The 21428-nt window shown below is 44.0% G+C and overlaps 1 protein-coding gene across 2 annotated transcripts in view; it reads right to left on the bottom strand.

Moving 5' to 3' along the window:
- LOC124473964 (cGMP-dependent protein kinase 1) overlaps positions 1-21428 on the bottom strand; it is a 53882-nt gene continuing 32454 nt past the window's right edge. For both annotated transcript variants that reach the window (XM_047029752.1, XM_047029751.1), the window contains exons 4-18: positions 19403-19508; positions 16063-16126; positions 13842-13919; positions 12444-12538; positions 8779-8844; positions 7503-7577; positions 4491-4587; positions 4215-4354; positions 3671-3760; positions 3349-3490; positions 3031-3194; positions 2782-2904; positions 2631-2693; positions 2439-2505; positions 1-2325 (exon numbers count right to left, since the gene is read on the bottom strand). In XM_047029752.1, the coding sequence (XP_046885708.1) occupies positions 2227-2325; positions 2439-2505; positions 2631-2693; positions 2782-2904; positions 3031-3194; positions 3349-3490; positions 3671-3760; positions 4215-4354; positions 4491-4587; positions 7503-7577; positions 8779-8844; positions 12444-12538; positions 13842-13919; positions 16063-16126; positions 19403-19508 (1469 nt within the window). In that variant the 3' untranslated portion in view covers positions 1-2226. The remainder of the gene's footprint in view (positions 2326-2438; positions 2506-2630; positions 2694-2781; positions 2905-3030; positions 3195-3348; positions 3491-3670; positions 3761-4214; positions 4355-4490; positions 4588-7502; positions 7578-8778; positions 8845-12443; positions 12539-13841; positions 13920-16062; positions 16127-19402; positions 19509-21428) is intronic.

The following is a 21428-nucleotide window of genomic DNA, read 5'->3' as shown; positions in this document are numbered from 1 at the left end:
AACATTGAAAAAAAGGGTAAAACTGGCCTGAACACTATAAGGAAGTTAACTGGGGGTTAATGGTAGTGTGTCTTCATATATATAAGATAAAGAAGTTTGTGCTAGTCCCTTTAGCCTTGCCCACTCTCCATCCACGTCTTCCTGTTCAGAAGGTGATTGGTATCGAGGATTGGGTCAATGTGAGAGGTGCATCCTTCATCATGGGCTCTCAGTCTTCAGATTCAGCCAATCCATAAAAACAGGATAGACCAGGTGTACAGTAAATACCTCCTTCTTCCTATCTATGTTCCTATTAGCTTCCATATAACTTGATATCGCATTCCACAGAACTGTATCTGAGCAACTGAATGATGAAATGAAGTAGAAAAATTGTTTATGTAAAAAAAAAAGAAGTGCCCTCATAGTGTTTCATGTGTTTTATTGTAACAGGGCCTATGGGAAGCAGCCAGCAGAGAGCCAAAAGGACACATACAGGTTTGAGGTGGTTCTTTGTTCATGCAGCATTGAAACAGTGACGCCATGTTAATTTCGGGATGCCATTGATTTAAGGCACTTGCATTGTCCTATTGGTCGGCCATTGTAATTGGTGGTTGGAATGGGACCGGGGAATGACAGACTGACCTAGAGAGAGAAGATGATAATGAGGGTACTAGTAAAAGGGTTGGTGGCTCCCACAAAATAGAACATCTCTGACCATTCACCACTTGTTGTCAGAGCACTGCTTCAAGACCAACTGACATGGGATTAATTTTCAAAGTCTAGAGTTTACCCATTTCAATAAGGCATGTGTGACAATAAATCCTTGATTGTTGTTCTGAATTGTGTGACTTAAAATATTTTTGGGCCTGGGGTTATATCAGGTGGTGAATAAACTATTATATTACAGAAACAGCACTCTTATAAAAGTCAATTAATTAACAAGTCATTTTATACAAACCAACACAATAAGCTAATCAAGGAAATCAAGTGCATAAAATCACAAGCAATACAACAAAAACAATAACCAGGGCTCTAAACAATATCACCTTTTATTACAGCACCAAAGTCCTAGTAACCACTGTGTCTACATAATTATGGAGTGAGATTACTGTCTACATTGTTCCCAAAAATGTATTTGAAATATATCGAGCCATTAATTATTTGTTAAAAGTAACAAAGTAATCAGCTATAAATAAGTATGGTTGATGTTCATTTGAACTGGCCTACCTGTGTGCTGCTTAACGGAAATCTATTGGCGCTCAAATACCTTAAAATTAAGTAGCTGGTCAGAGCATCTCTGTAGATGAAGTTAGTGGAATTAACTGCATAATAACACATTGCTTACATGTAATGTGTGTTTGCTGAGTGTCTGTTTGTGTGTCTGTGTAACATAAGCTGGTAAACTGGCAGGGCACTTGAAGGGTCATACATTTTATGTCAAAAGCACAAAACAGCACTTGTGCTTCATTAAGGTATGCAGTTGTTCTAAATAGATGATTGTTGTCTACTTTATGTGCATGTGTGAGAATGTAACTTCAAATAGTATGTACAGTACTTACAACCTATGCTTGTCTCACAGTAACGAGAGGAGGTACAGGAACATTCAGGTTGGTCTGAAGCACTTAGTACCTGCTTGACTTCCTAGGCCCAGTGCTAAGATGGGACAGTTTTCCAGGTTAGTCAGCGACCAGCGACGCAGGCAAGCTACTGCAGGCCACACAACAGCTACAGCAGTCTGGGAAAGAACAGCGTTTCTGGCCAACCTTTTTAAGAGCAGTAAAGGTGTGTGGCAGCAAAAGAAATTTCAATTTCACCCTCATTCTCATCATAGTCTTATTTTCTTTCCCCTCTCCCTTTCGTATATTCTTTAATATTTCACCTGCGATCCTCATCTCTGCCTAATGGATGGAAGTGGTCTCGCTCTATGACTCATCGTCTCATGTTGTGTGTGTGTGAGTTGTTTGTTCCCGTGGGTCTGTGCATGTGTGTATGTGTATGTGTTTGTCTGTGTGTGTGTGTGTGTGTGTGTGTGAGAGAGAGAGAGAAAGAAAGAGTGTGTGAAACAGAACACTGAGGGGAGTGCTACAGTCTCAGAGTCCCAACGTAGCGAAGGCATATCGGTGACCCAGAGGGCTTGCCTTCTGTCTTTTTCTCCTCTTCGTCTCCTCTTACTCATTTCAACGCAGTCTTTAAGATGCAGCAATATCCTGAAGATGTTTTTTTGGTATGTGCATGTGGAGGAGAAGCTTAAAAATCGGTGTCCCAGCCAGAGTTGTCGTCCGGGGGCGGGTCTTCGTTGTCCTCTGGGAAGCTGTCGAAGTTACTCGTGTCCGTTGGCGCGGTCACCTGACAGGTAAAGACACAGCGAACCAATCAGTGGGCATTTAGGAGGTGGAGGCTTTCAGTGATTGGCTGGTGTTTTTCGTAGGGCTGCTGCGGGGCAGGAGGGCTGTACTCACGTTGGGGATGATCGGGGGTGTCAGCGTTCCCTTCTTTAAACCCTCCCAGTTGAAGCCCTCGAACCATCTGCAAAATGAAGTGTATATGTGAGTCAGTCTGTGGTCTTTAAATAAGGCCCTCGAGAATTGTTGTATGTTCTTGTTAGATCTGTTCTACGAAAGTGTCTGTGTATGAGCGTTCTATGAACTCACTTGTGCTTCTGGATGTCTTTGACTCCATTTTTCAAGTTTCCGAGGCGTTCCGAAGGATTGTCCCTAGACATAGACAGATGTTGTCAGACTGGAGGATCACAAAGAACACTGGGAGAATGTTCCAAATGAGACAAGACAGGTAGGGACTTACCTGCATAGCTTCTTTATGAGATTGGCAGCATTTTTGGTAATTTTCTTTGGGAATTCTATCATGTCGATGCCTCTAAGGATGATGTTGTAGGTCTTCATGGGGTCTGGTCCAGAGAAAGGAGGGCTAGAGGGCAGGGATGGAGAGATCAAAACTTTTGACAAAATCTGGATTTGGGGTTCACCATCTCAATCCAAAACTACTAAAAGTAGGACAGAAGTTCAAAACGCCTCGTCCATGTTTGCGGTTTACCTGCCAGTGAGAAGTTCAAACATGAGGATGCCCAGGGACCAGTAGTCAGCAGAGATATCATGGCCCTTGTTCAGGATGATCTCAGGAGCCACGTATTCTGGAGTCCCACAGAATGTCCAAGTCTTCTTCCCGAAGCCGATCTTCTTTGCAAAGCCGAAATCCACCTGGATGAAGACAAACATTACCACAGACTTAGCATTGGCTAGGGGTTCAGCTTGTGTGAAACATTGAGAGCTCATGTTCAGGCTTGGGCTCGTTTGAACAACCAGTTAGAGATAGAAGTGAGTCTTTAGGCTTTAGGTTCTCCTTCTTCCTCACCAGCTTGGCATAGCCCCGGTGATCCAGTATGAGGTTCTCTGGTTTGAGGTCTCTGTAGATGATACCTTTGGAATGCAGGTAAGCAAAGGCCTCCACCACACACCCAGTATAGAACCTTGTAGTGGAGTCCTCAAAGGAACCTCTGGAGAATTAGGAGAAGAATACTCCATCACTAGACTGACACAGAGGTGAACACACACATTCCTGGTTTTCAAGGTTTCGAGATGAGGAATTGATAGGAGTCACAAGTGGCACATTGCAAAGAATAACTGAAATGTTATGGGGAGGTAACAAGGGGAAGCAGACTGTGTATGAGACTGACCTGTCTCTCAGAATGGTCCATAGCTCACCACCCAAACACGCCTCCATCAACATGTAGAGGTATTTGCTATCCTTAAATGTCCTGTATAATCTGGAAGAAAAATACACATAGTCTCATTCAGATCCCTGAACATGATAAGAAAGAGACATAGCGATAAACAGTATATGCATGTGTGTATCTATACATAGATGTACAGGTCTGTACAGTATGTAGGTATACAGTATGTTTGCTTAGGAACTATTTGAAATATCTCTTTACGTGCCACTTAAAATGTAAATGGAAAGTGATATATTATTATAATTATTCATTATTTATTACTTGACATTTTATAATAGTTTGTTTGATGAATGATGATGTTTGTCATCTGATGTGTGTTCCTAATAACAATTTGTCCCTTTACTCCAGACTGCTGAGGCAGCATTATTTAATCCGAACAATCGTGCCAATGAAGCATATCGAATTGAATTGGCTTGGCGAGAAAGCTGACGAGAGAGAGAGAGAGAGAGAGAGAGAGAGAGAGAGAGAGAGGTGCGAGCGTGTCAACCTGACGATGAAGTCCGAGTGGGCCTCCTGCATGATGAGCTTCTCCGAGCGGATGTGCTCCTGCTGCCTCGTGTCCACGATGTGCCTCTTCTTCAGGATCTTCATGGCGAACGTCCTGGTCTCGTCGCTTTTCAGCTGCACCTGACCGTGCCAGGAAAAGAACGGGAGACGGCAAAAAACAGAGATGTCATCGCGCCCCAGCCGCCTAGGCATTTCCACATTCTGAGCTCGTGGATGCTGAACTGTTGGGAGATTGGGTTGGTGAGCGGGGTCATACCAGCTCCACGCGCCCAAAGCCCCCGACGCCCAGTGTGTCGATGATGTTAAAGTCAGCCAGGTTGATGCTGAAGAAGAAGGCGTTCTCTACCTCGTACCTTTGGTGACAAGAACAGACAACAACACAGGGATTAAGGGTGTGGAAAGGAACACCCAGCCTTGTTGTCCTTTGTCCCCAGTTAATTCCAGAGAAATCAGATGTCCCAGTTGCACACACACACACACACACCTACTTACACACACATACTCTTCTATGTCTCCAATGACATGGCTGGCAGGGGCCAACTAGAGCACCTGCCTCCCAGCCTGTCACAAACTCTGATGGGCAGCCCCAGCCCCAGCCCCCCCTACTCATTGTTTAATCCTGGGGGGCCTGATCAGATCAGGTTTTAGATCTGCCGGATCAGAGCGGATAGGGGTTGAGCCCAGAGGACGAAGACTTTTCTGGGTCACACAGAAAAAGAAGAGCTGTGAGACTTGAGGCCTCATGAGCTGGCTTGTGTGGAGGCAGTCCACAGCCCGGAAAACAGCCACGAGCACGTGCAAGGTTATGGCTTTTCCACTGTAAAGACCAGTGGCAGTTTAAATGTGTTAAGACTCAAACTCACAGTCTGAAAATACAGTGCGTGTAAAAAACATTTCCACATGGTTGACGGTAGGAGAAATATCCTTAAGCTTCATGTCATTCCCAGCTGTCTTGTCTGACCGTTTGGGCTCTCAGAGAGAGTGTTTACTCACCTGACCCTGACCTTAGCTCCTGGGCCTTCCCACAAGCTTCCCTCTCTGCTCGCAACTTGTTTACTGGAGCCCCCCCCCCCCCTTGCCACACTAACCTCCAAATCCCACACTGCTGTGTAGAGCCTGGGCCTATTAGTAGTCACCCTGGCAGCTCAGCAGTTGCCCCTGACAGGCCAAATAGAACAGTTACACAGAAATGATGTCCTTAACTCAAGAACTGGATATAGCTCAGTGGCATTTCCCTACCAAGAGGTCCCAGGTTAAATCCCCCCTGAACATCACTTTGAATAAAAGTGGCTGTTAAGTGACTGCATTATATTGTTATAATAATATGCCGTTATTTTCGTATTCAGTGACTCCTGTGGTTGGACTCACTTATGGTAAGGGCCACCGTCAGAGCCTTTGCTTGGTGGCAGCAACAATATTAAAAATCATATAGCATTTTGCATAAACATACTGACCACTAGATGGTGTGCTTGTACCATTTTCCTCATAGCTTAACCCAGAACTGTAGCTGACCTCCAGTTGGTTTGAATGGAAGTGAAAGAAAGTAAAAAAAAACATAAGCCAATCAATCAATACTTTCTCTGTTTACCTTATTACTTCTGTAATACTCCTTGGAAAATCAGTTTGCTCTGTTTCTGACTGTAGTGTCAAGGTGTTTTACTGACTAAATGCCAGGATGCAGGCGTAAACAATTTATACAACATTTTGCAGGCAACATCGGAATTTGTTCCTATTTCACCGGTTTCTGTGTTACAAAACTATGTAATAGTGCCTGAATATTTGTTTTACAAATAATTGTCAAATAATTAAAGATTACAAATGACTTATTCACATATGGCTAATTCTTATTTTGAAAAAATTCCTTACTGCTGACAGAGGGACCAACAAAAGAATAGCAGAGGAAAAGAAAAAAAAAGAATGCTTAACTATTAAACAAGGAGGTTTCTTTGAGGAGAGAGACGAGAGGAGTGAGTTGTGTGGTTAAGATACTGCTGCATGGTGTTGAGCCCACTGTGACCAATTAAAAACTGTTTCCATCTCAGGGACGGTTTGAGACTGGTTTGAGACTGGCTTTCCACCGGCGACAGCCTTGCCTGAAAAAGGCAAACACGCTCGGCTGGGTTGGAAACACGCACACACACACAACGATGAAGCAGCCATCTTCATCAGGGTGACAAAAGCAGCATCCTTTGATGTGACAAAGGAAAGAGAAAAGCAGAGACTTATTTATTGAAGAGGATATGGGAGAATAGGGAGGAATATCAAAGGCAAACTCACCATCAGACTAAACTTGGAATATGTTGGTGAAGCTAGCTTGTGTAAAATGTATGTTGTTCCTGATGTATACTTCTAAAGCTGAAAGTAACCTGACTCTTGCCATATTGGTGTGGTCCCATTCCATTTGGCCCTCTATTGACTTGGGTTGGAGCCTGGAGACATTGATATCATCTGTGCCTCACATGAGTGTCAATGACCGGCCACTCGCCTGTCTCTCTCCTTTCCCCCTGCTCTAAGATGATCACAATGTTTGTGATGAGTGACCACATAGCAGCATGTCCTCCTCTCATTCCCTCCAGCACCTTACCTCATCCTATTAACCTTTATGCCTTAATCACCCCTACTCTCCATCTCTCAATATATATGTATATATATATGTATATATATATATACATCTCTTCTGTCATTTTATTTATCTCTCTTACTATGGTGATAAGTGCTAAGTGCTTCTTTCTGGTATATGATGTTACTCTTAGCTTGATCTCTCCTCAGTGTTCCACACCTAGTTCTGGTTCATCCTTACCTTGTCCCACTAGGCCAGAGCTAGCACCCTCTCATTCCCCCCCAACTCCTCACCAGCCAAAGCTGCCAGCTCCATCAAACTCAAGTACTCTCTTATGTCTGTGGTTAAAAATAGTTCATATCCAATAATGTAGAGCTCCTCGTCAGTCGAAAGACAACAGTCGTGTTACATTTGTTCATTTATACTTATATCCAAGGCAAACAATATTTTAGTATGTTAATACAGTAATATGCTATGTAACATACCACAAACACAAATATGTGTATCTTTTGGTATGATAGCAGATGTTCATGTTGACACACACTTCAAATCCTAAGGGGACTTGATGAAAGTGTGGAGGAGGAGGTTGGAGGGGAGTAAGTAGTGACGGTGTACTTTGAAACCCTGACATTAGCCTGAAGGCCCAGTGAACATGCACAGAGAAGCGATTAGACAGTAACAGACAGAGAGGGGCCTCTTTGACTTTACCTGGCATTGGCATCAGCGTCCTCATGACCTTTACTGGAGACATCCTCTAACCCTCCAATCAGGTGTTTGAATGAGCTGCAACACAGAAAGAGAAAAGTATATGGATTTTTATGAAACCCGCAAGATCAAATGTCCCATCAGAGTTCTAGAGGTAAGGGATTCTTCCCTGGTTCATTGACCATGTTTAAGGGTGTTATAAGATGGCTAAAAATGTGACTGGAGATCACATCAAATGAATTATTTGTATAGGCTTTTTACAACATGTCACAAAGGGGATTGCTTATCTTTCAACACAAGAAGAAAGTAGAGAAGACAAAAATTATTTCTCTTACTGAAAGAATACGTACGTGTGTATTGAGATGAACTAGTCCAGTGGACATTGTTTAGAGTTTAAATAAATGTTAAAGCGAAATTAATGCCATTGGGTTTCTGTTTGTCTCCTCTCGGGTAGTTATGAAACTACAGCCACAAGCCATGAAATATTTAATTATCCTACTTTAAAGATCAATTTCTAAGCATTGTCTGCAACGGTAGAGTTGGGCTGACATGTCAGGGCAGCAGTTCTATTTAAGGATTGAAAATTCGAACAAACATCAAATGGAAGAATATTCGAACAAACATCAAATGGAAGAATAGCCCACAACACAGAAGTTGGCTTTAACGTAAAGTAGAAGTCAACATGAAAAGTAAACATTGCTAATTGGTGTATTAGTTTCAGTTCATCTCTGATCTGATGAAGCAGTCTTAATTAGCCTATCAGAGTTACCCAACATAAATGGCCTCTTATTCTTCCCCCTTTAACACTGCAAGTACTGCACTCCGTCACCGCACACAGGAAGTGCAGTTGAGGGTAGCATCAGCCAGATGTGTGACAGACAGGTTGACAAACCCTAATAATTGCATCGCTCTCACCATGGGTGACTGACTTACTCCGCACTCACTTAGAGCACAGCCATGTGTGGTCTTCTGCCTGAGAAAAGGGACTCCTGGTGTCAGCTAACACACACACACACACACAAACACACACACACGCACACACACACACACACACACACTACCCTACCTGCTGCCAGCTTTGACAACCTAGCTCAGTATGGAGGTATTAAGACAAACCCAGTAAGACCCTATATCATCTTACAGTACATGTTAGTACTTTCCAGTTCACAGCATTTCACATTGGACCAAAAAGAAAACACGTCAGATTAGAGTAAAATATGTTATCCATATTAGAAACATGTTGACACCTCGGTAGTCCTAGGCTGTTGTTCATACTTACTCTCTGTCGATGACCAGACAGGTGACCGTTTCTGCTGCAATAAAGTTTGCTGTCCTGACGTCCTCACTGTAAAGGCACACATACACACAAAAGGTTATCAGCCAGAGGCAGGTTCATGCAAAGTACAAAAACTTTCCACAGTGAGTACCAAGTTAAAGTCTAGTTAAACTGGAGTTGTGAAACCAGCATTACTCTGTATTGTCTATGACATCATCAATCTCTTCTTCATCCTCATCGGAGGATAAAGACGACTTCTCGGAGTCTCCCCAGTCACAGGAGTCTGAGTTTGAGTCCCAGGGGTCCATGTCCTACCGTTTCCCCACTGCACACACACACACCTGACACACACACACAGCTGAAAGGTTCAAAAGTCTAACCGGGTCTGTACATCTGGTGCAATGCACTGAACACACTAGAGACAAAAAATTGAGCACTTTGAATGGAATTCCATAGAAGGGCTATATCCAGGCCAAGAAAGGTTACGGCGGCTCTCCACTCCAACTTTCTGTAGACTATTAAACCAGAATAAACGCTTCTGCTGTATTCCAGATCAGTGCATTTTCAACTGACTCTGTTTACTGTAACTTGCTGAACACACACTCTCGTCCTTGATCAAGAGGAGGATAACACACACACACACACAGACAGAGGGCCCTGTATTTCACAGGGACAGAGGTGACAATCCTCTGAATGTTCTCTATCCAGTCTATGCCTTAATCCTCCAAATAGTCATTCGCCAAAGACACACTCAACACACACACACACACACACTCAACACACACACACACTCAACACACACACACCCCAGGAAAAGGTCACAGCTGCTGGGGAAACAACAAGCTCTGCTTTGTCAAAGACATGAGGAGAGGAGGAGAAGTGAGGAGAGGAGAGCACATAAGAGGATAAGAGTGGTTATAGTTGCTAAGGGGGGGGGGGGGCGAATTAACAAGAGGCCAACATCCAAACCCTGAGTGGTAGGTGTTTGTCTTTGTAAGCACCTGCCATATGTCACCTGTGAATATGTGCCAAGCAGAGCACCACTCTTAGAGCCATTGCTGTCAACTCCCTGGGATGCAGTACCAATATGGGGGCATATTGCCTCTTCCACACTGATGGGTTTTAAAACACACACAAACACACACAAACTGTATCTATGTTCTCACCTCAACTAATGACCTGCTTCCTTAGTCTTAGCACTAGGGAGAACCACAACATGCTTCTTGAAAAAATTTACCCGAGCCCTATTTGTATTCTAATGCAACACAAACTAAACATTTCACCAAGAGCAATGCACAGGTCCATGAGTTATATATACACTTAGTTCCATAACTAGTACTTCCTCCTAAGGGTTTTGTGAATGGTATCTTTCACCTGGCCAGGTTTTCCCCTGAGGTGGGAAAAATGATGACCTCATGCCCTTGTTGATGTATGTGGTATTATGTTACTGCCGTAAGCTAACCATATCTGTCAGCATGAATCACTTTCTAACTTCTTCGCTCTAAATCTCATTAGGACTAAATACGCCTACAAACTACAAGCACAGACACACTTGTCAACACACACAAAGCAGCTGCATGTGTCTGAGTTGTCACAATTCCCTCGTGCACACACACACTCACACATCCATTTCATGTACACACACATGTACACACAGTTCCTATCCAGTGGATGGATTAAGCTGGCAACTGGAGGGTGATCTGATGTCCCAGGGAATGGGTTATACAAACAGAGTGTGTGTGCATGTGCACATTTGTGTGTGTGTGTGTATGTGTGTATTTGTGACGAGAGATACCATGACCAATCAAATGTTATGCTGTTTTCCCAGTTTTCCTTTTTAACAAGCTTTCTCACTCCTCAGCATCTCTCAGACACAACCCTCCCCCGCCCCCCCCCCCCCCCCCCCACACACACACACACACACACACACACACACACTTAAGACAGCTCATTTAAACACAGCATACATTCTCAGAAGTGCTGATGGATCAACACCTTAAGTTGGAACTCATACTGTGACAGGAAGAATGTGCCATTCCACATGGTGTTGTCCAATGAGAGACCACAGCTATGTTTGAGGGTGTACCATTTCCTGGAACTTACACTAATCACAGAAAAAACACTCTGTCCCTTATTTGAACAATAATTAGAAAACAAAAGTATACACACAAGCACACACACAGCCAAATACAGATAGAGACCCACATACAAAATGTCACAAATCTGTGACACCACTCTCTGAAACCAACCCAACATGGCAGGCTAAAGCAGCCATTTGTGGTTTGTTATTGCAGATCGAAGGCAAAGTTTCATGCTGCTACAGAGAGTTAGCGTGTAGAAGGCTAGTGAACTTTATGGCCCTAGGCGTACGTGGCCCTAATTAAAAAGCTGCACTTGCACTTGCAACACGTCTGCTGAAGATAAAACTCCAGTAAAGATGTTGGGTTCAGTATTTAAATGTAGAGGACATGCTTGACCATCAAAGTCTCTCTCCCCCAGCCAGAGCTAGACAACATCACTTGTGACAGGGAGCGATAACAATGCTACAGTAAGGTAGCCCTGGTGCATGCTGGGACTTTCTCCAAGTGGATGTCCTTCTGAGATGTCCTTCCCTGGGAGAATTCATGTTAGATAAGAATGAGATTGATGAATTAATAGATGAAAAGGACAGAAGGGAATTATGGAAGTGTTTCATCTGTGTTGTCGTGAAGGGCGCAATTTTAAGCAATGCACCAGCTTCATTTTTTTTTTCTTCGATATACAGATTTCATTGAGGAAGATTATGAATTTCCAGAGTGAAAGGATTTCTGTTGCCAGTTTTGGTCCTAGCTGGCGTCATCAATCTCTCAACCCACATCCATTTTAATGACATGTCATCTTTCATCTCCTATATTCATTAGCTTCCCAGATCGTAGGAAGTGGTTCCAACCATCTGTCTACAGACCTGAGAACATACCGGAAACTGACAGTATAGCCCTGAAATCCCAAAGATGATCTCAGATTCAACCATGATTCACATGATACATGAACCCAAATAAATACTTGTAGGTTTATCTTGTTTGCGTTTAAACTTCCATTGGTTTCACAAAATGGCCACTGGATGGCACAATTTACATCCTTTCATTCTTACAGAGAAGTTTACTGGTGCTGCTGTCCTTGACATTATAACTGACAGACAATGATGGAAAAGTAAGTGCAGTGTTACAGATCTAGATGAAGTGAATACTTGGACCATTCCAGGTGGGGAGGGGGGTGCATTGAAAATCAAATCAAAAGCCATGACAGAATTTCAGGAATTCAATTATGTAATTGCAAATATTGTCTAGTTGAATGTCAATATAAAAGTTAAGGAATTGCATACAGTTATACTTTCTTATTTTACAATTAATGTTACTAATTATCAAATGTCACCGCCCCGCCGCGCCCCGCCCCCCACCCATTTATAACCTCTCCTTGCTTCCAGTTCTGTGTTTGAAAAGTTATTCACTAGGAATAGACAAGGACACTTTGCACACATATCCTTTGTACTTGTGGGCCTTGTAGTTTGTGTCTGAGTGGGCTCTGTTGAGGACTATCAGTTCACTGTAGAGCAAGAGAGAGTGATACAAGAGAGAAATACAAGTTTCAGAAAATAAAGAGTAGGTGAGGACAAAGGGAGGACGTCTTACCCCTGCAGTGCCATCTCTCCAAACCAGTCTCCCTTCCCCAGGCTGTGCAGGAACGCTGGCTCACCACTGGGCACATCCTCCCTGGTCACATTCACCTGGGGTGGGGGTGGGCAGAGTCGAGGGGGAACAAGTGGAATGGATGGTCACGGAGGTCCACACGTTCAATATTTACACGTTAAATATCTCTCATACACACACACACACACGTGCAGGGGTATGGCTTCAAAATAACAGGCTTCCACAGCAGTATGTGTTCCTGTGCCTAGCTGAGCAAACCTCCGCCGTGAAACTAGGCTTCCTTATACTGCTTTTATCCCCAATGTTGTTGCGCTATGCTGCAAGTAACAGGCATAGGATTTGCTCAGACACCTTTTCTAACGAGGAACAACAAATGAACCTTTTCAATTCTATTTGATTTTGTTCGCGTGAATAGCTGCCGGGTAATAGGTGGATCTTTATGCCCGTGGCTGTGCTTCGGAGACTGCATGCAGCGGTAAATGGCTGTTGAGTGTGGATGACAGACCTCTCCCTGTGTGTGTGTCTGCTGCTGGAGCTCTCCTGACCAGCTCGTTAACCCTTGTGATATGTGAGTGTTGGGCATTCAGCCCAACTGGCAAGAAAAGGAGCTAGAAGAATATCGGATTTAATTAGGGATTTGTCTTCAGCTATTACGACAGGCCCTTGGACAGGAATGGAGCCACGTCTAACCAAAGGACATCCTAATTCGTTCTTAATAAGAGAGAATGTGGCATTCTCCATCCGTTATTAAGACATGGGGGACATACGGGGGCTGAGCCTGACATGGAAACAGAGGGAGAAAGAGAGAAAGAGACAGGGTATAGAGAGACAGAAAGTGAGTGTGAGAGAGAGAGAGAGAGAGAGAGAGAGAGAGAGAGAGAGAGATAGAGAGAGACAGAGAGAGGCTGCGGGAGTGGGAATGAAAACAGCAAGTAGGGTGAACAGAGAGATATGTGTACCTTCTACACAGATACATATCGATCATCCGAATGGGGGAAATGGTTGACCTTATTTGGCTTTCTGGTCGGGACACAAGGTGATACATCTGGCTCGGAGCCATACGTCTCCAGCGCCCTCGCTGTCCATGCTGAGTACTGCAGCAGACGAGCTAACTGTCCAACAAGACCTGTTTCTGAATATGCTGATGGAGATGAGGAGGAGGATAGATGATAGCTCATCACGCCTACTGCGGGGGTCTTGCTTTAAAATGACTGGAGATTGCACTTTGTCCGTGTCTGCCTGAGGATGATGATGATGATGATGATGATAAAGAAGAATTCCCCTTGTCTCCCTTATTGATGTTCGTGACTTGTGCAGATGAAAGTGTTATGGTACCCTTTGTAATGACGAGGATGAAGAACATGATGATGATGGTCTCACCTTTCCCTTGCTGATGATGAAGAAGGTGTCTCCTCGGGCTCCCTGCCTGATGATGTACTCTCCATCTTCGTAGTGGGTCTGTCAGCAGAGGAGACGAGAGGTCATTCACGAGTATCATCTCAACATAGGACTGCGTGTCACATTCCTGCGAAACCCAATGAAGCCATCAGAAGACTGAAGGGTGTGATATGTGGGGCCTTGGTAGGATAGAGCCCTTGAACACGAACCTGCGCACCAAACCTCCTACAAATCCTGTTCTGTCCTCTCTCCATCAGTCAATCACTCCCTTGCTGTCCTCTTCATGCCCTGCCCCCATGCTCTGCCCCCCTCCCCCACACTCTCCCCTATGTGCTCTGCTTAATAATGGATGAGGGAGGGTTCTCCTGTGTCGGGTACCAACCAGGGCTGGCGAGGACGAGTTGAGTATGTCACTTAGGTTAGAAGCTGCTTTCTGTGTCCCCTCCCCCCCCCCCCCCCCCCTCTCTCTCTCTCTCTCTCTCTCTCTCTCTCTCTCTCTCTCTCTCTCTCTCTCTCTCTCTCTTTCTCTGCGTCTCTCAGTCTCTCTCGCTCTTTCTAAGTCTCTCTCCCCACCTCTCTCTCTCTCTCTCTCTCTCTCTCTCTCTCTCTCTCTCTCTCTCTCTGCGTCTCTCAGTCTCTCTCGCTCTTTCTCAGTCTCTCTCTCTCCCCACGTTCTCTCTCTCTCTCTCTCTCTCTCTCTCAGGCTTTCTCTTTTGCTATGAGGTCTTATGCACTGAAAAAGTGAAAAATAAGTTCTTCCTAAAAGTGTCTGGAAAATATCTGTACCTGTCAATTATGTCTGACAAGAGTGTTTCCACATCTCTACCTTTTCACAGTGAGGAACTAAACTTCTACTTAATTTTGTCCTACCATGGTTGACTTGCTGGTTCCAGACATTGGTTCCGAGCTGTCTTGTTTTAATGATAGCCAATACATAATTGGATCATTTTTTTGTCCCAGCTGAATATACACTGTCACTCTCTAAGAATAAATCTTCACATTGGTATAGCAGTCCAATGGGAGACAGAAAACATCGTAAAATATGTTAGTCCAATCTTCCTTTAGGGAATTCAGGCATAGATAGAGACGAGACAGCTAGCAGTCAGTACATCATCAAAACTGTTAAGTCCACTCCCCCAAATACGCACGATTACTTCAACAACCATCTGTTTCTAACTTTGTATCGTTTTTCAAAAGAAAACATGCTCTTGGTGCACTGAACCCAAAACCTATCCAGCCATATGTGGTGTTCCTTCGCTCAAGCTTTAGTTAATCAAGAAAACTGGAACGCTTTTGGACGGATAGTCTTAAGTAAGTCAAAGGTGGATTGATTTGCATAGTTTTACATAAATAAATCCCTTTCTCTGTCCTTAAATGAACGCTTCAAGGTAAAAATCCGAACCACTTTCTCTATAATTATGCAGACATCAAAAACACAGTCAAACGCACGCACACACACATGCACACACAAGGACACACTCCTGTACACACAGACACACCACACACACACACAGACACACAGAGAAAAGCAACAGGTTTATAAAAGCCTCCAGCTCAGACAAAATGTCAAATTGTGTGCTGCAAAGAGATCTGTTCTTTCACAAATGTAACCAACTTTATAACACATGAAATACCTCTAAATCTCTAAATATGGGAACACACAGTTCACATTAGCAAACACACACAGATAGTGGAGATTTATACTTAGCCTGCTGTAAAAGGAGAATATTGAATTACCTTGATGTTTTTGTTCACCAAGCAACTTTGCCCAACTTTCATTCATGTCTAAACACAATGTACTGTGAGTTGTTTCTATGGAAACGGGCGCGCTCAATCTCTGTCTATGCATGTGATATTGTGGTGGGTGAGCACATCATGGACTTAACCTCAGTTCTGTTTGACTATTGCTGTTTGACCTCGATCGTGTTAGTTCTCAAGAAGACCCTTATGATGGTCAAACACTGTCTTTAAGTCAACAATGTTATCATGATGGGAGCCTGGAAACACAGTTGGTCCTTCGGAACAAAGACCAGTTACGGTAATTGTGTTAAAAACAGGAGAAGCATGTCTCTGCCTCCTAGAATAGCTGGAGTATAAAACCCTGAAACAACAGTCTCCCTTTCACCAGCATGCATCCTGATTCCTGTAGAGACGCGTGGCCTTGGTCTTACAGACGTCACTTGCTTTCGAACGAAGCACCCACCTCTTCAAGTACGTCCGCAAGCTTGCTTAGAATCTCCTCCTGAAGACCTTGGAAAGTTGGAACACTGTGGAAAAAGAGAGGAGAGAGGAGGGGTGAATCCTTTGACATACTGTAACGCTTCTGGTTATTGACACTAGCATTTAATAAACACTGCGTAGGGGTCCTGCAATACAGGCAGCTGGGGATACATAGAATATGTGGGGCCGAACCTGAGATTGAAAGGATGTTAAAAAACGTTTAACTGTGTTCGGAAACGTTTCTCATTTGACAACTTATTATGTTCCATACTTTATTGTGATACAAAGAAAGGGTTTGACAAAATATTGAGTTTCAGTTCACTATGAATAATCAGTTACTGAAGCCTGAATTGAGTCGAAAAACATGGCACGCTGAACTTAGTGTATCTACTGTTAAGGTTTAGATTCATTATTTAACTTGTATTTGTTTCCTTAGTGCCTGTGTAATGTGTTGGTACCAGCTCCTGCGTCAGACGCAGAGAATGAATAGACTTGGCCAACCTTCTAATGTTTGTTCAGTTTGTTCCCTTGAAGCCCTCTGAACAGTATCTGCCTGTTATCGTAGCATACTAAATAAAACATGGCCAATGTTTATCAGGAGGGGAGAGAATGACCCAGGCTTTGGAACAAAGACCTTAATCTCCCCATATCATCTCTCTGTTTCTCCATCTCCCTCTCCCCCTTCTTTCCATGTTTTATTACAGTAATCTACACCATCTCGAGGGCGGAATGGCCGGCTAGCTACTTATCGCCTGGCTTCTGAACTGACTGACCGACTGTTGACTAGCTGGCTGGGTGCTGACTAACTGGGTGGTTGGGTGGGTGGCAGACTCCTTTTGCTGTTGGTTAACCTGGCTAGGTGACTTGCTGCAGACTGGATGGCAGGTTTCCTGGTTGGCTGTTTGCCTGACTGTCTGGCTTTCTGAATGACCGGTTTGCTGATGTTGCTGCATTTCCTCCATGGAATCAAGCCAAATTGCGGATGGTCCGATAACCTCATTATTCAAACCATATGAGACCCTGAACTGACACGGAACTGTTAACAAAACGTTAACAAAGATCCTGTGTTATGGAGAAGAAAAAAAAATCTAACAACTTAATTGTGTTGCAATGAAAAGGCAATTACATCATTGTAAGGCCCTGAGCATAATCATGTTGTTAGTGTGTCGGGTCAAAGCTTTAGTGGTGTGGTAGGTGGGAGCAGGGATGGAGACCTGTACGTGTTGCTTGGCTTCCTGTCCTCACAGAATCACTAACATCTGCATATGACCTGGACCACATGGCAAACAGTATGCAGATAAACACAGTGATTAGGCTGTGCAGGAAACACTGGAAAGCTGAAACTGTTTGCAAGTCAACATGAAAAATATACAGTCAGTAACCATCTACAAGAAGAGGCCTTCTGGCAAATCGACATCATCAACAATTTCCTATTTCTTGGAGTGGGTAGGTGCTTGACAGCTGTTAAGTGTCTGTGGGTTGCCCTGTCTGTATCTTTCCCTCTAAGAGAGATATCTGGAGGCGTCTGGCCTCTCTGGAGTTGAAAGAGGGTGGAGAACTTGCTGCCTGACTGTCTGAGTGTCACTGTGATGGGGCACACATGTTGAGAGAGCAGGCAGCAGAGATGATGTGACTGCAGGAGAGTCAGGAGTAAGATGAACCACAGAAGGAAATGGTAAGGCCATCCAAGTAACAAGTTTAAGGATGTGCATGTGATGTTTGGGCGGGTGAACCACAGGTACACAGACACACATGCGCACAAGCACACACACACAGGCACACACACCACGCATAATCCAAAATAATCCCTTTTTGTAGAACGTTTTACCAATATCCCTCACTCCCTCCATTGAGAAATGATGCCCGTATTCCAGAGCCGGTGGGTGGCATATGAGAAGGTTGTCTTTAAATTGCTAACAATGATGAGAACAGAACACTGTTTAAACAGCATCTCTTCTATTAGCAGTCAGACTCAACAGGTCTTTAATGAATGCATGTTAGTTTATGGTAGCGTTTTATGAATGTCCAAGGACTATGCAAAGGGTTCCTGTGTTTTTTTTCACAGGGTAACTTTGAGTTTTGAATCACAGATTGTGACTTTGTCAGAATCCAGAGGTAAAAACATATTTCTGCTGAAAGCTTAAGCTGATGGGCTGTCAGAAATGGCATTCCATTCTCTTTGTAACCAGGTGCAGCGGAGTTGTTTTGTGAATTAGCTGCCTCAAGCTACACCCGCCTCTTCCTGTATACAAGGTTCTCTCTGTCAGAGTGCTTTAACAGAAGATTGAGTCCCAAAATAGCTGTAGGCTGCTTTAGAAACCCAACAGTGCCAGGGTTACTTTATCTGTTCATACCGGTATTATTTTGGTTCACTGTTTTTTATTTTCTGTGGGAAAATACAGAGCTGATACAACTCACCGTGCCCGTGCCCCTGCCCCTGCCTAGTCCTGTCCTGGCTGAATATTTAAGTTTTTTCTCCTCAACTTCCTTCAGAAAATGTGTCACCCTGTAGCAGAGGCTGAAATGAGAAACTAGAGATTTATGAGGCGTGAGTCCTTCAGAGCTGATGAGAGGTAATGGACAGAGAGAGTGGCAGGGAAACAGACTCGCCATCTTCTCCAATAAGGTGAATATCCGCTGAGTTGCTCTCAATGACTATCATCAGAATGAGGTTAAAAGAAAGAACTGCATCACAATCATGATTAGGCACTGACAAACAAGGCTATAGATTACATAGCCTATCCAGTTCCTAAAGGCAAATTTCATATCAATCACGAAAGTTCAATTTCATTTTCATATTACGTATTAGCCACTTTGTAAAACGGATAGACGGAGAGAGAGATAGGCGTAAAGACAGACTGGAAAATAAGTCTCCTAATGCATCCTCCAAGCTGCACCGTTTTCTCGTCCCCTCTTTTGAAGAGACTTTTATCCCACACTCTCTGCAATATTATAAGACTGACTCGCTTTAATATGATAATGCTGTGTCTCTGCCTCCAGCCCTCCTGCTCCAGCAGACCTATGCTAATGTCATCCGCCCCCAGACAGGGAGAAGAGAGAGAGAGCGAGAAAGAGCCGGAAGAAGAGATGGCTGTATCTTCTTTAAATAGGTTCCCAGCAGAAACATCCAACATCAGGGACTTCCATGGCATCATCCTACCAGGAACACTTAGGAGAACAACATTTGGAGTGCCCAAAGCTTAATTTGGAGAGAAAAAAGACTTTCCAACAGGTCAGCTGGACCGACTCTTATCAGGATGATTTCGACGAGTATGTTGGATGTTTAATAAAGCAGGAAATGTTCTGAGTGTCCCTGTTCTCACCTCTTGAGGTACTCCATATATTCTGTGTGTTTGATCAGGCCAGTCCTCATCATGATGGTCTGGAAGCATTGTCTGTCAATGGCCCACAGCTTCACGTTGGTGAGGGCTAAAGACAGGGAGAGCAGAGACAGGGGACAGATATTAGTACCGTCAAACTTTAGGTGTATACTAGCCACTTGATACCAGGCAATGTGTTTGCTTATTTTGTATGTCCATATGTTTATGTCCAAGGAAATGAACAGTAAACGCATACCTACACATACAAACGCAGTGAACAATAAGTGGACTATTTGGGAAACAAGTCTTCTGTTGACAGTGTTCATCATTTCTTAAATAACCTCAGCCACTTATAAACTTTCCTCTAGGGTTCAAATAGTCATTAAGATAAGACCCTGTCAGACTTTACTGTCTAAGATAAATGACTGAGGATTTTGGAGCCAGATCAGAGAGATAGACCTTACAGCTGGGGGCCCAACACCCAAAGCTGCTCCTCTAAGATAGCCCCCCATGCACGCACGCACACACGCACACACACACCTGCACACACACCCATACAGTACATCCATTCAAACACAGTCTAGCAGGACTTAGTGTTACTAACATAGCTTGTATAACAGTGATGAATGGACCCACTGGTGTGACTACGTATCTGTGCCCTTATCTGTTTGTAGTTTTTCTTTTGTTCTGAATCATCCCCTTGGAGCTGTGTGGTTGGGCAGACTCTTCACCCCTTACACACTAACAAGACAGACTGGGTGACCTCACATCCTTGTGTCCAGGGGATTTAATGGAGATACAAATACACATGCAGTACACACATACAACCCAAACACTCACGCGCACACACACCACACACAGACACACACAAACACACACGCAAGTAGGTCTTTTAGTGAGATGAAAGTTGGCTTTGCTGTAAAACAAAACAAGACCGGGAGAGAGTCTTCATCATTAGACAAGGCTATTCTCCTCAGCTCCAGTTTTAAGGCACACTCTCTCTTAGGGACAGTAAGACTCCTGCTCACTAACGATGTAGAACACAGGAACCAACACAGAGGCCACAACAGGCATGGTTCCAATTTCTGTGGCTGGGTTTCAGTCAATTTAACACTGTGACTGGGTTCCATTTAAAAGCCGGCATCATTCTGTCAGTCCTTCATCCTCTCTGACCAAGAGCAAATAAACTGATTAAGTCAAGGACCGCCAAGTCATGTAGAGAGAGTATATGTATTCTGTTCTCATTATGTGGTGATGTTTCAGTTGTTCTATAAAGCTGTATTTTTGACCTGGAGTCTCTTGAATCTTTCCGGGGATGCATTTTAGATGGGTTTCGAAGACAGGCTAGCCATCCACTATTGAGTGGATACAGACTGTTCAAAATCGAGTCATGTAGGGAACTCTACCAGATGTACTTGAAAACTAGTTCCCAAAGCTACTCAGATGAAACCCTCAAGCATCACTTAGAATAAAGGACTTTGGTACGCAAACAGACGGCAACTGGGAGCTCAGGAAGAGCAAAAGAGAAAGAGAGGGAGTGTGTGATGTGTGTGTTGTGTTTGTGTGTGGGCGGGGGGGGGGGGGATGTATATGTAGATATGTCGAGGCCTGGAGCGCACTTCAGCAAAGGTAAATGGGTTATTTGGAGACTTGACTAAATTGCACTGAGACTTGGGGAGCTTGTTAGCCTGCAGTGGGAGCAGAATAATGTCCTCTTGTTTGTGGGTTGTTGGCTATTAACAGGACAGCCTATCAAATGTACGGGCTACAACCACGACTGGCTCTGAGAAACAGGCGTGAGGAATGTGAGAATGTGGTGGCACAGTCAATGGGGCATAGCCTTAGTGGGTTTGGTCTGCTGGACATGCGTTGGGAAAAACACTTCAATCTGTACCCTTACTGCCCTCACGTCCACCACCCGCCTGTCTTTATTTCTTTATCCCTGTCTCGTTCTCATTTCCTCCCACTCATAACTGCACACACACACACACACACACACACACAAGCACGCACACACACACACACACAC

This window comes from Hypomesus transpacificus, chromosome 11, assembly GCF_021917145.1.
Source record: "Hypomesus transpacificus isolate Combined female chromosome 11, fHypTra1, whole genome shotgun sequence".
NCBI classification, from domain to species: domain Eukaryota; kingdom Metazoa; phylum Chordata; class Actinopteri; order Osmeriformes; family Osmeridae; genus Hypomesus; species Hypomesus transpacificus.
Note: the sequence above shows the minus strand (reverse complement) of the source record. Positions and strands in the feature narration are given on the sequence as shown.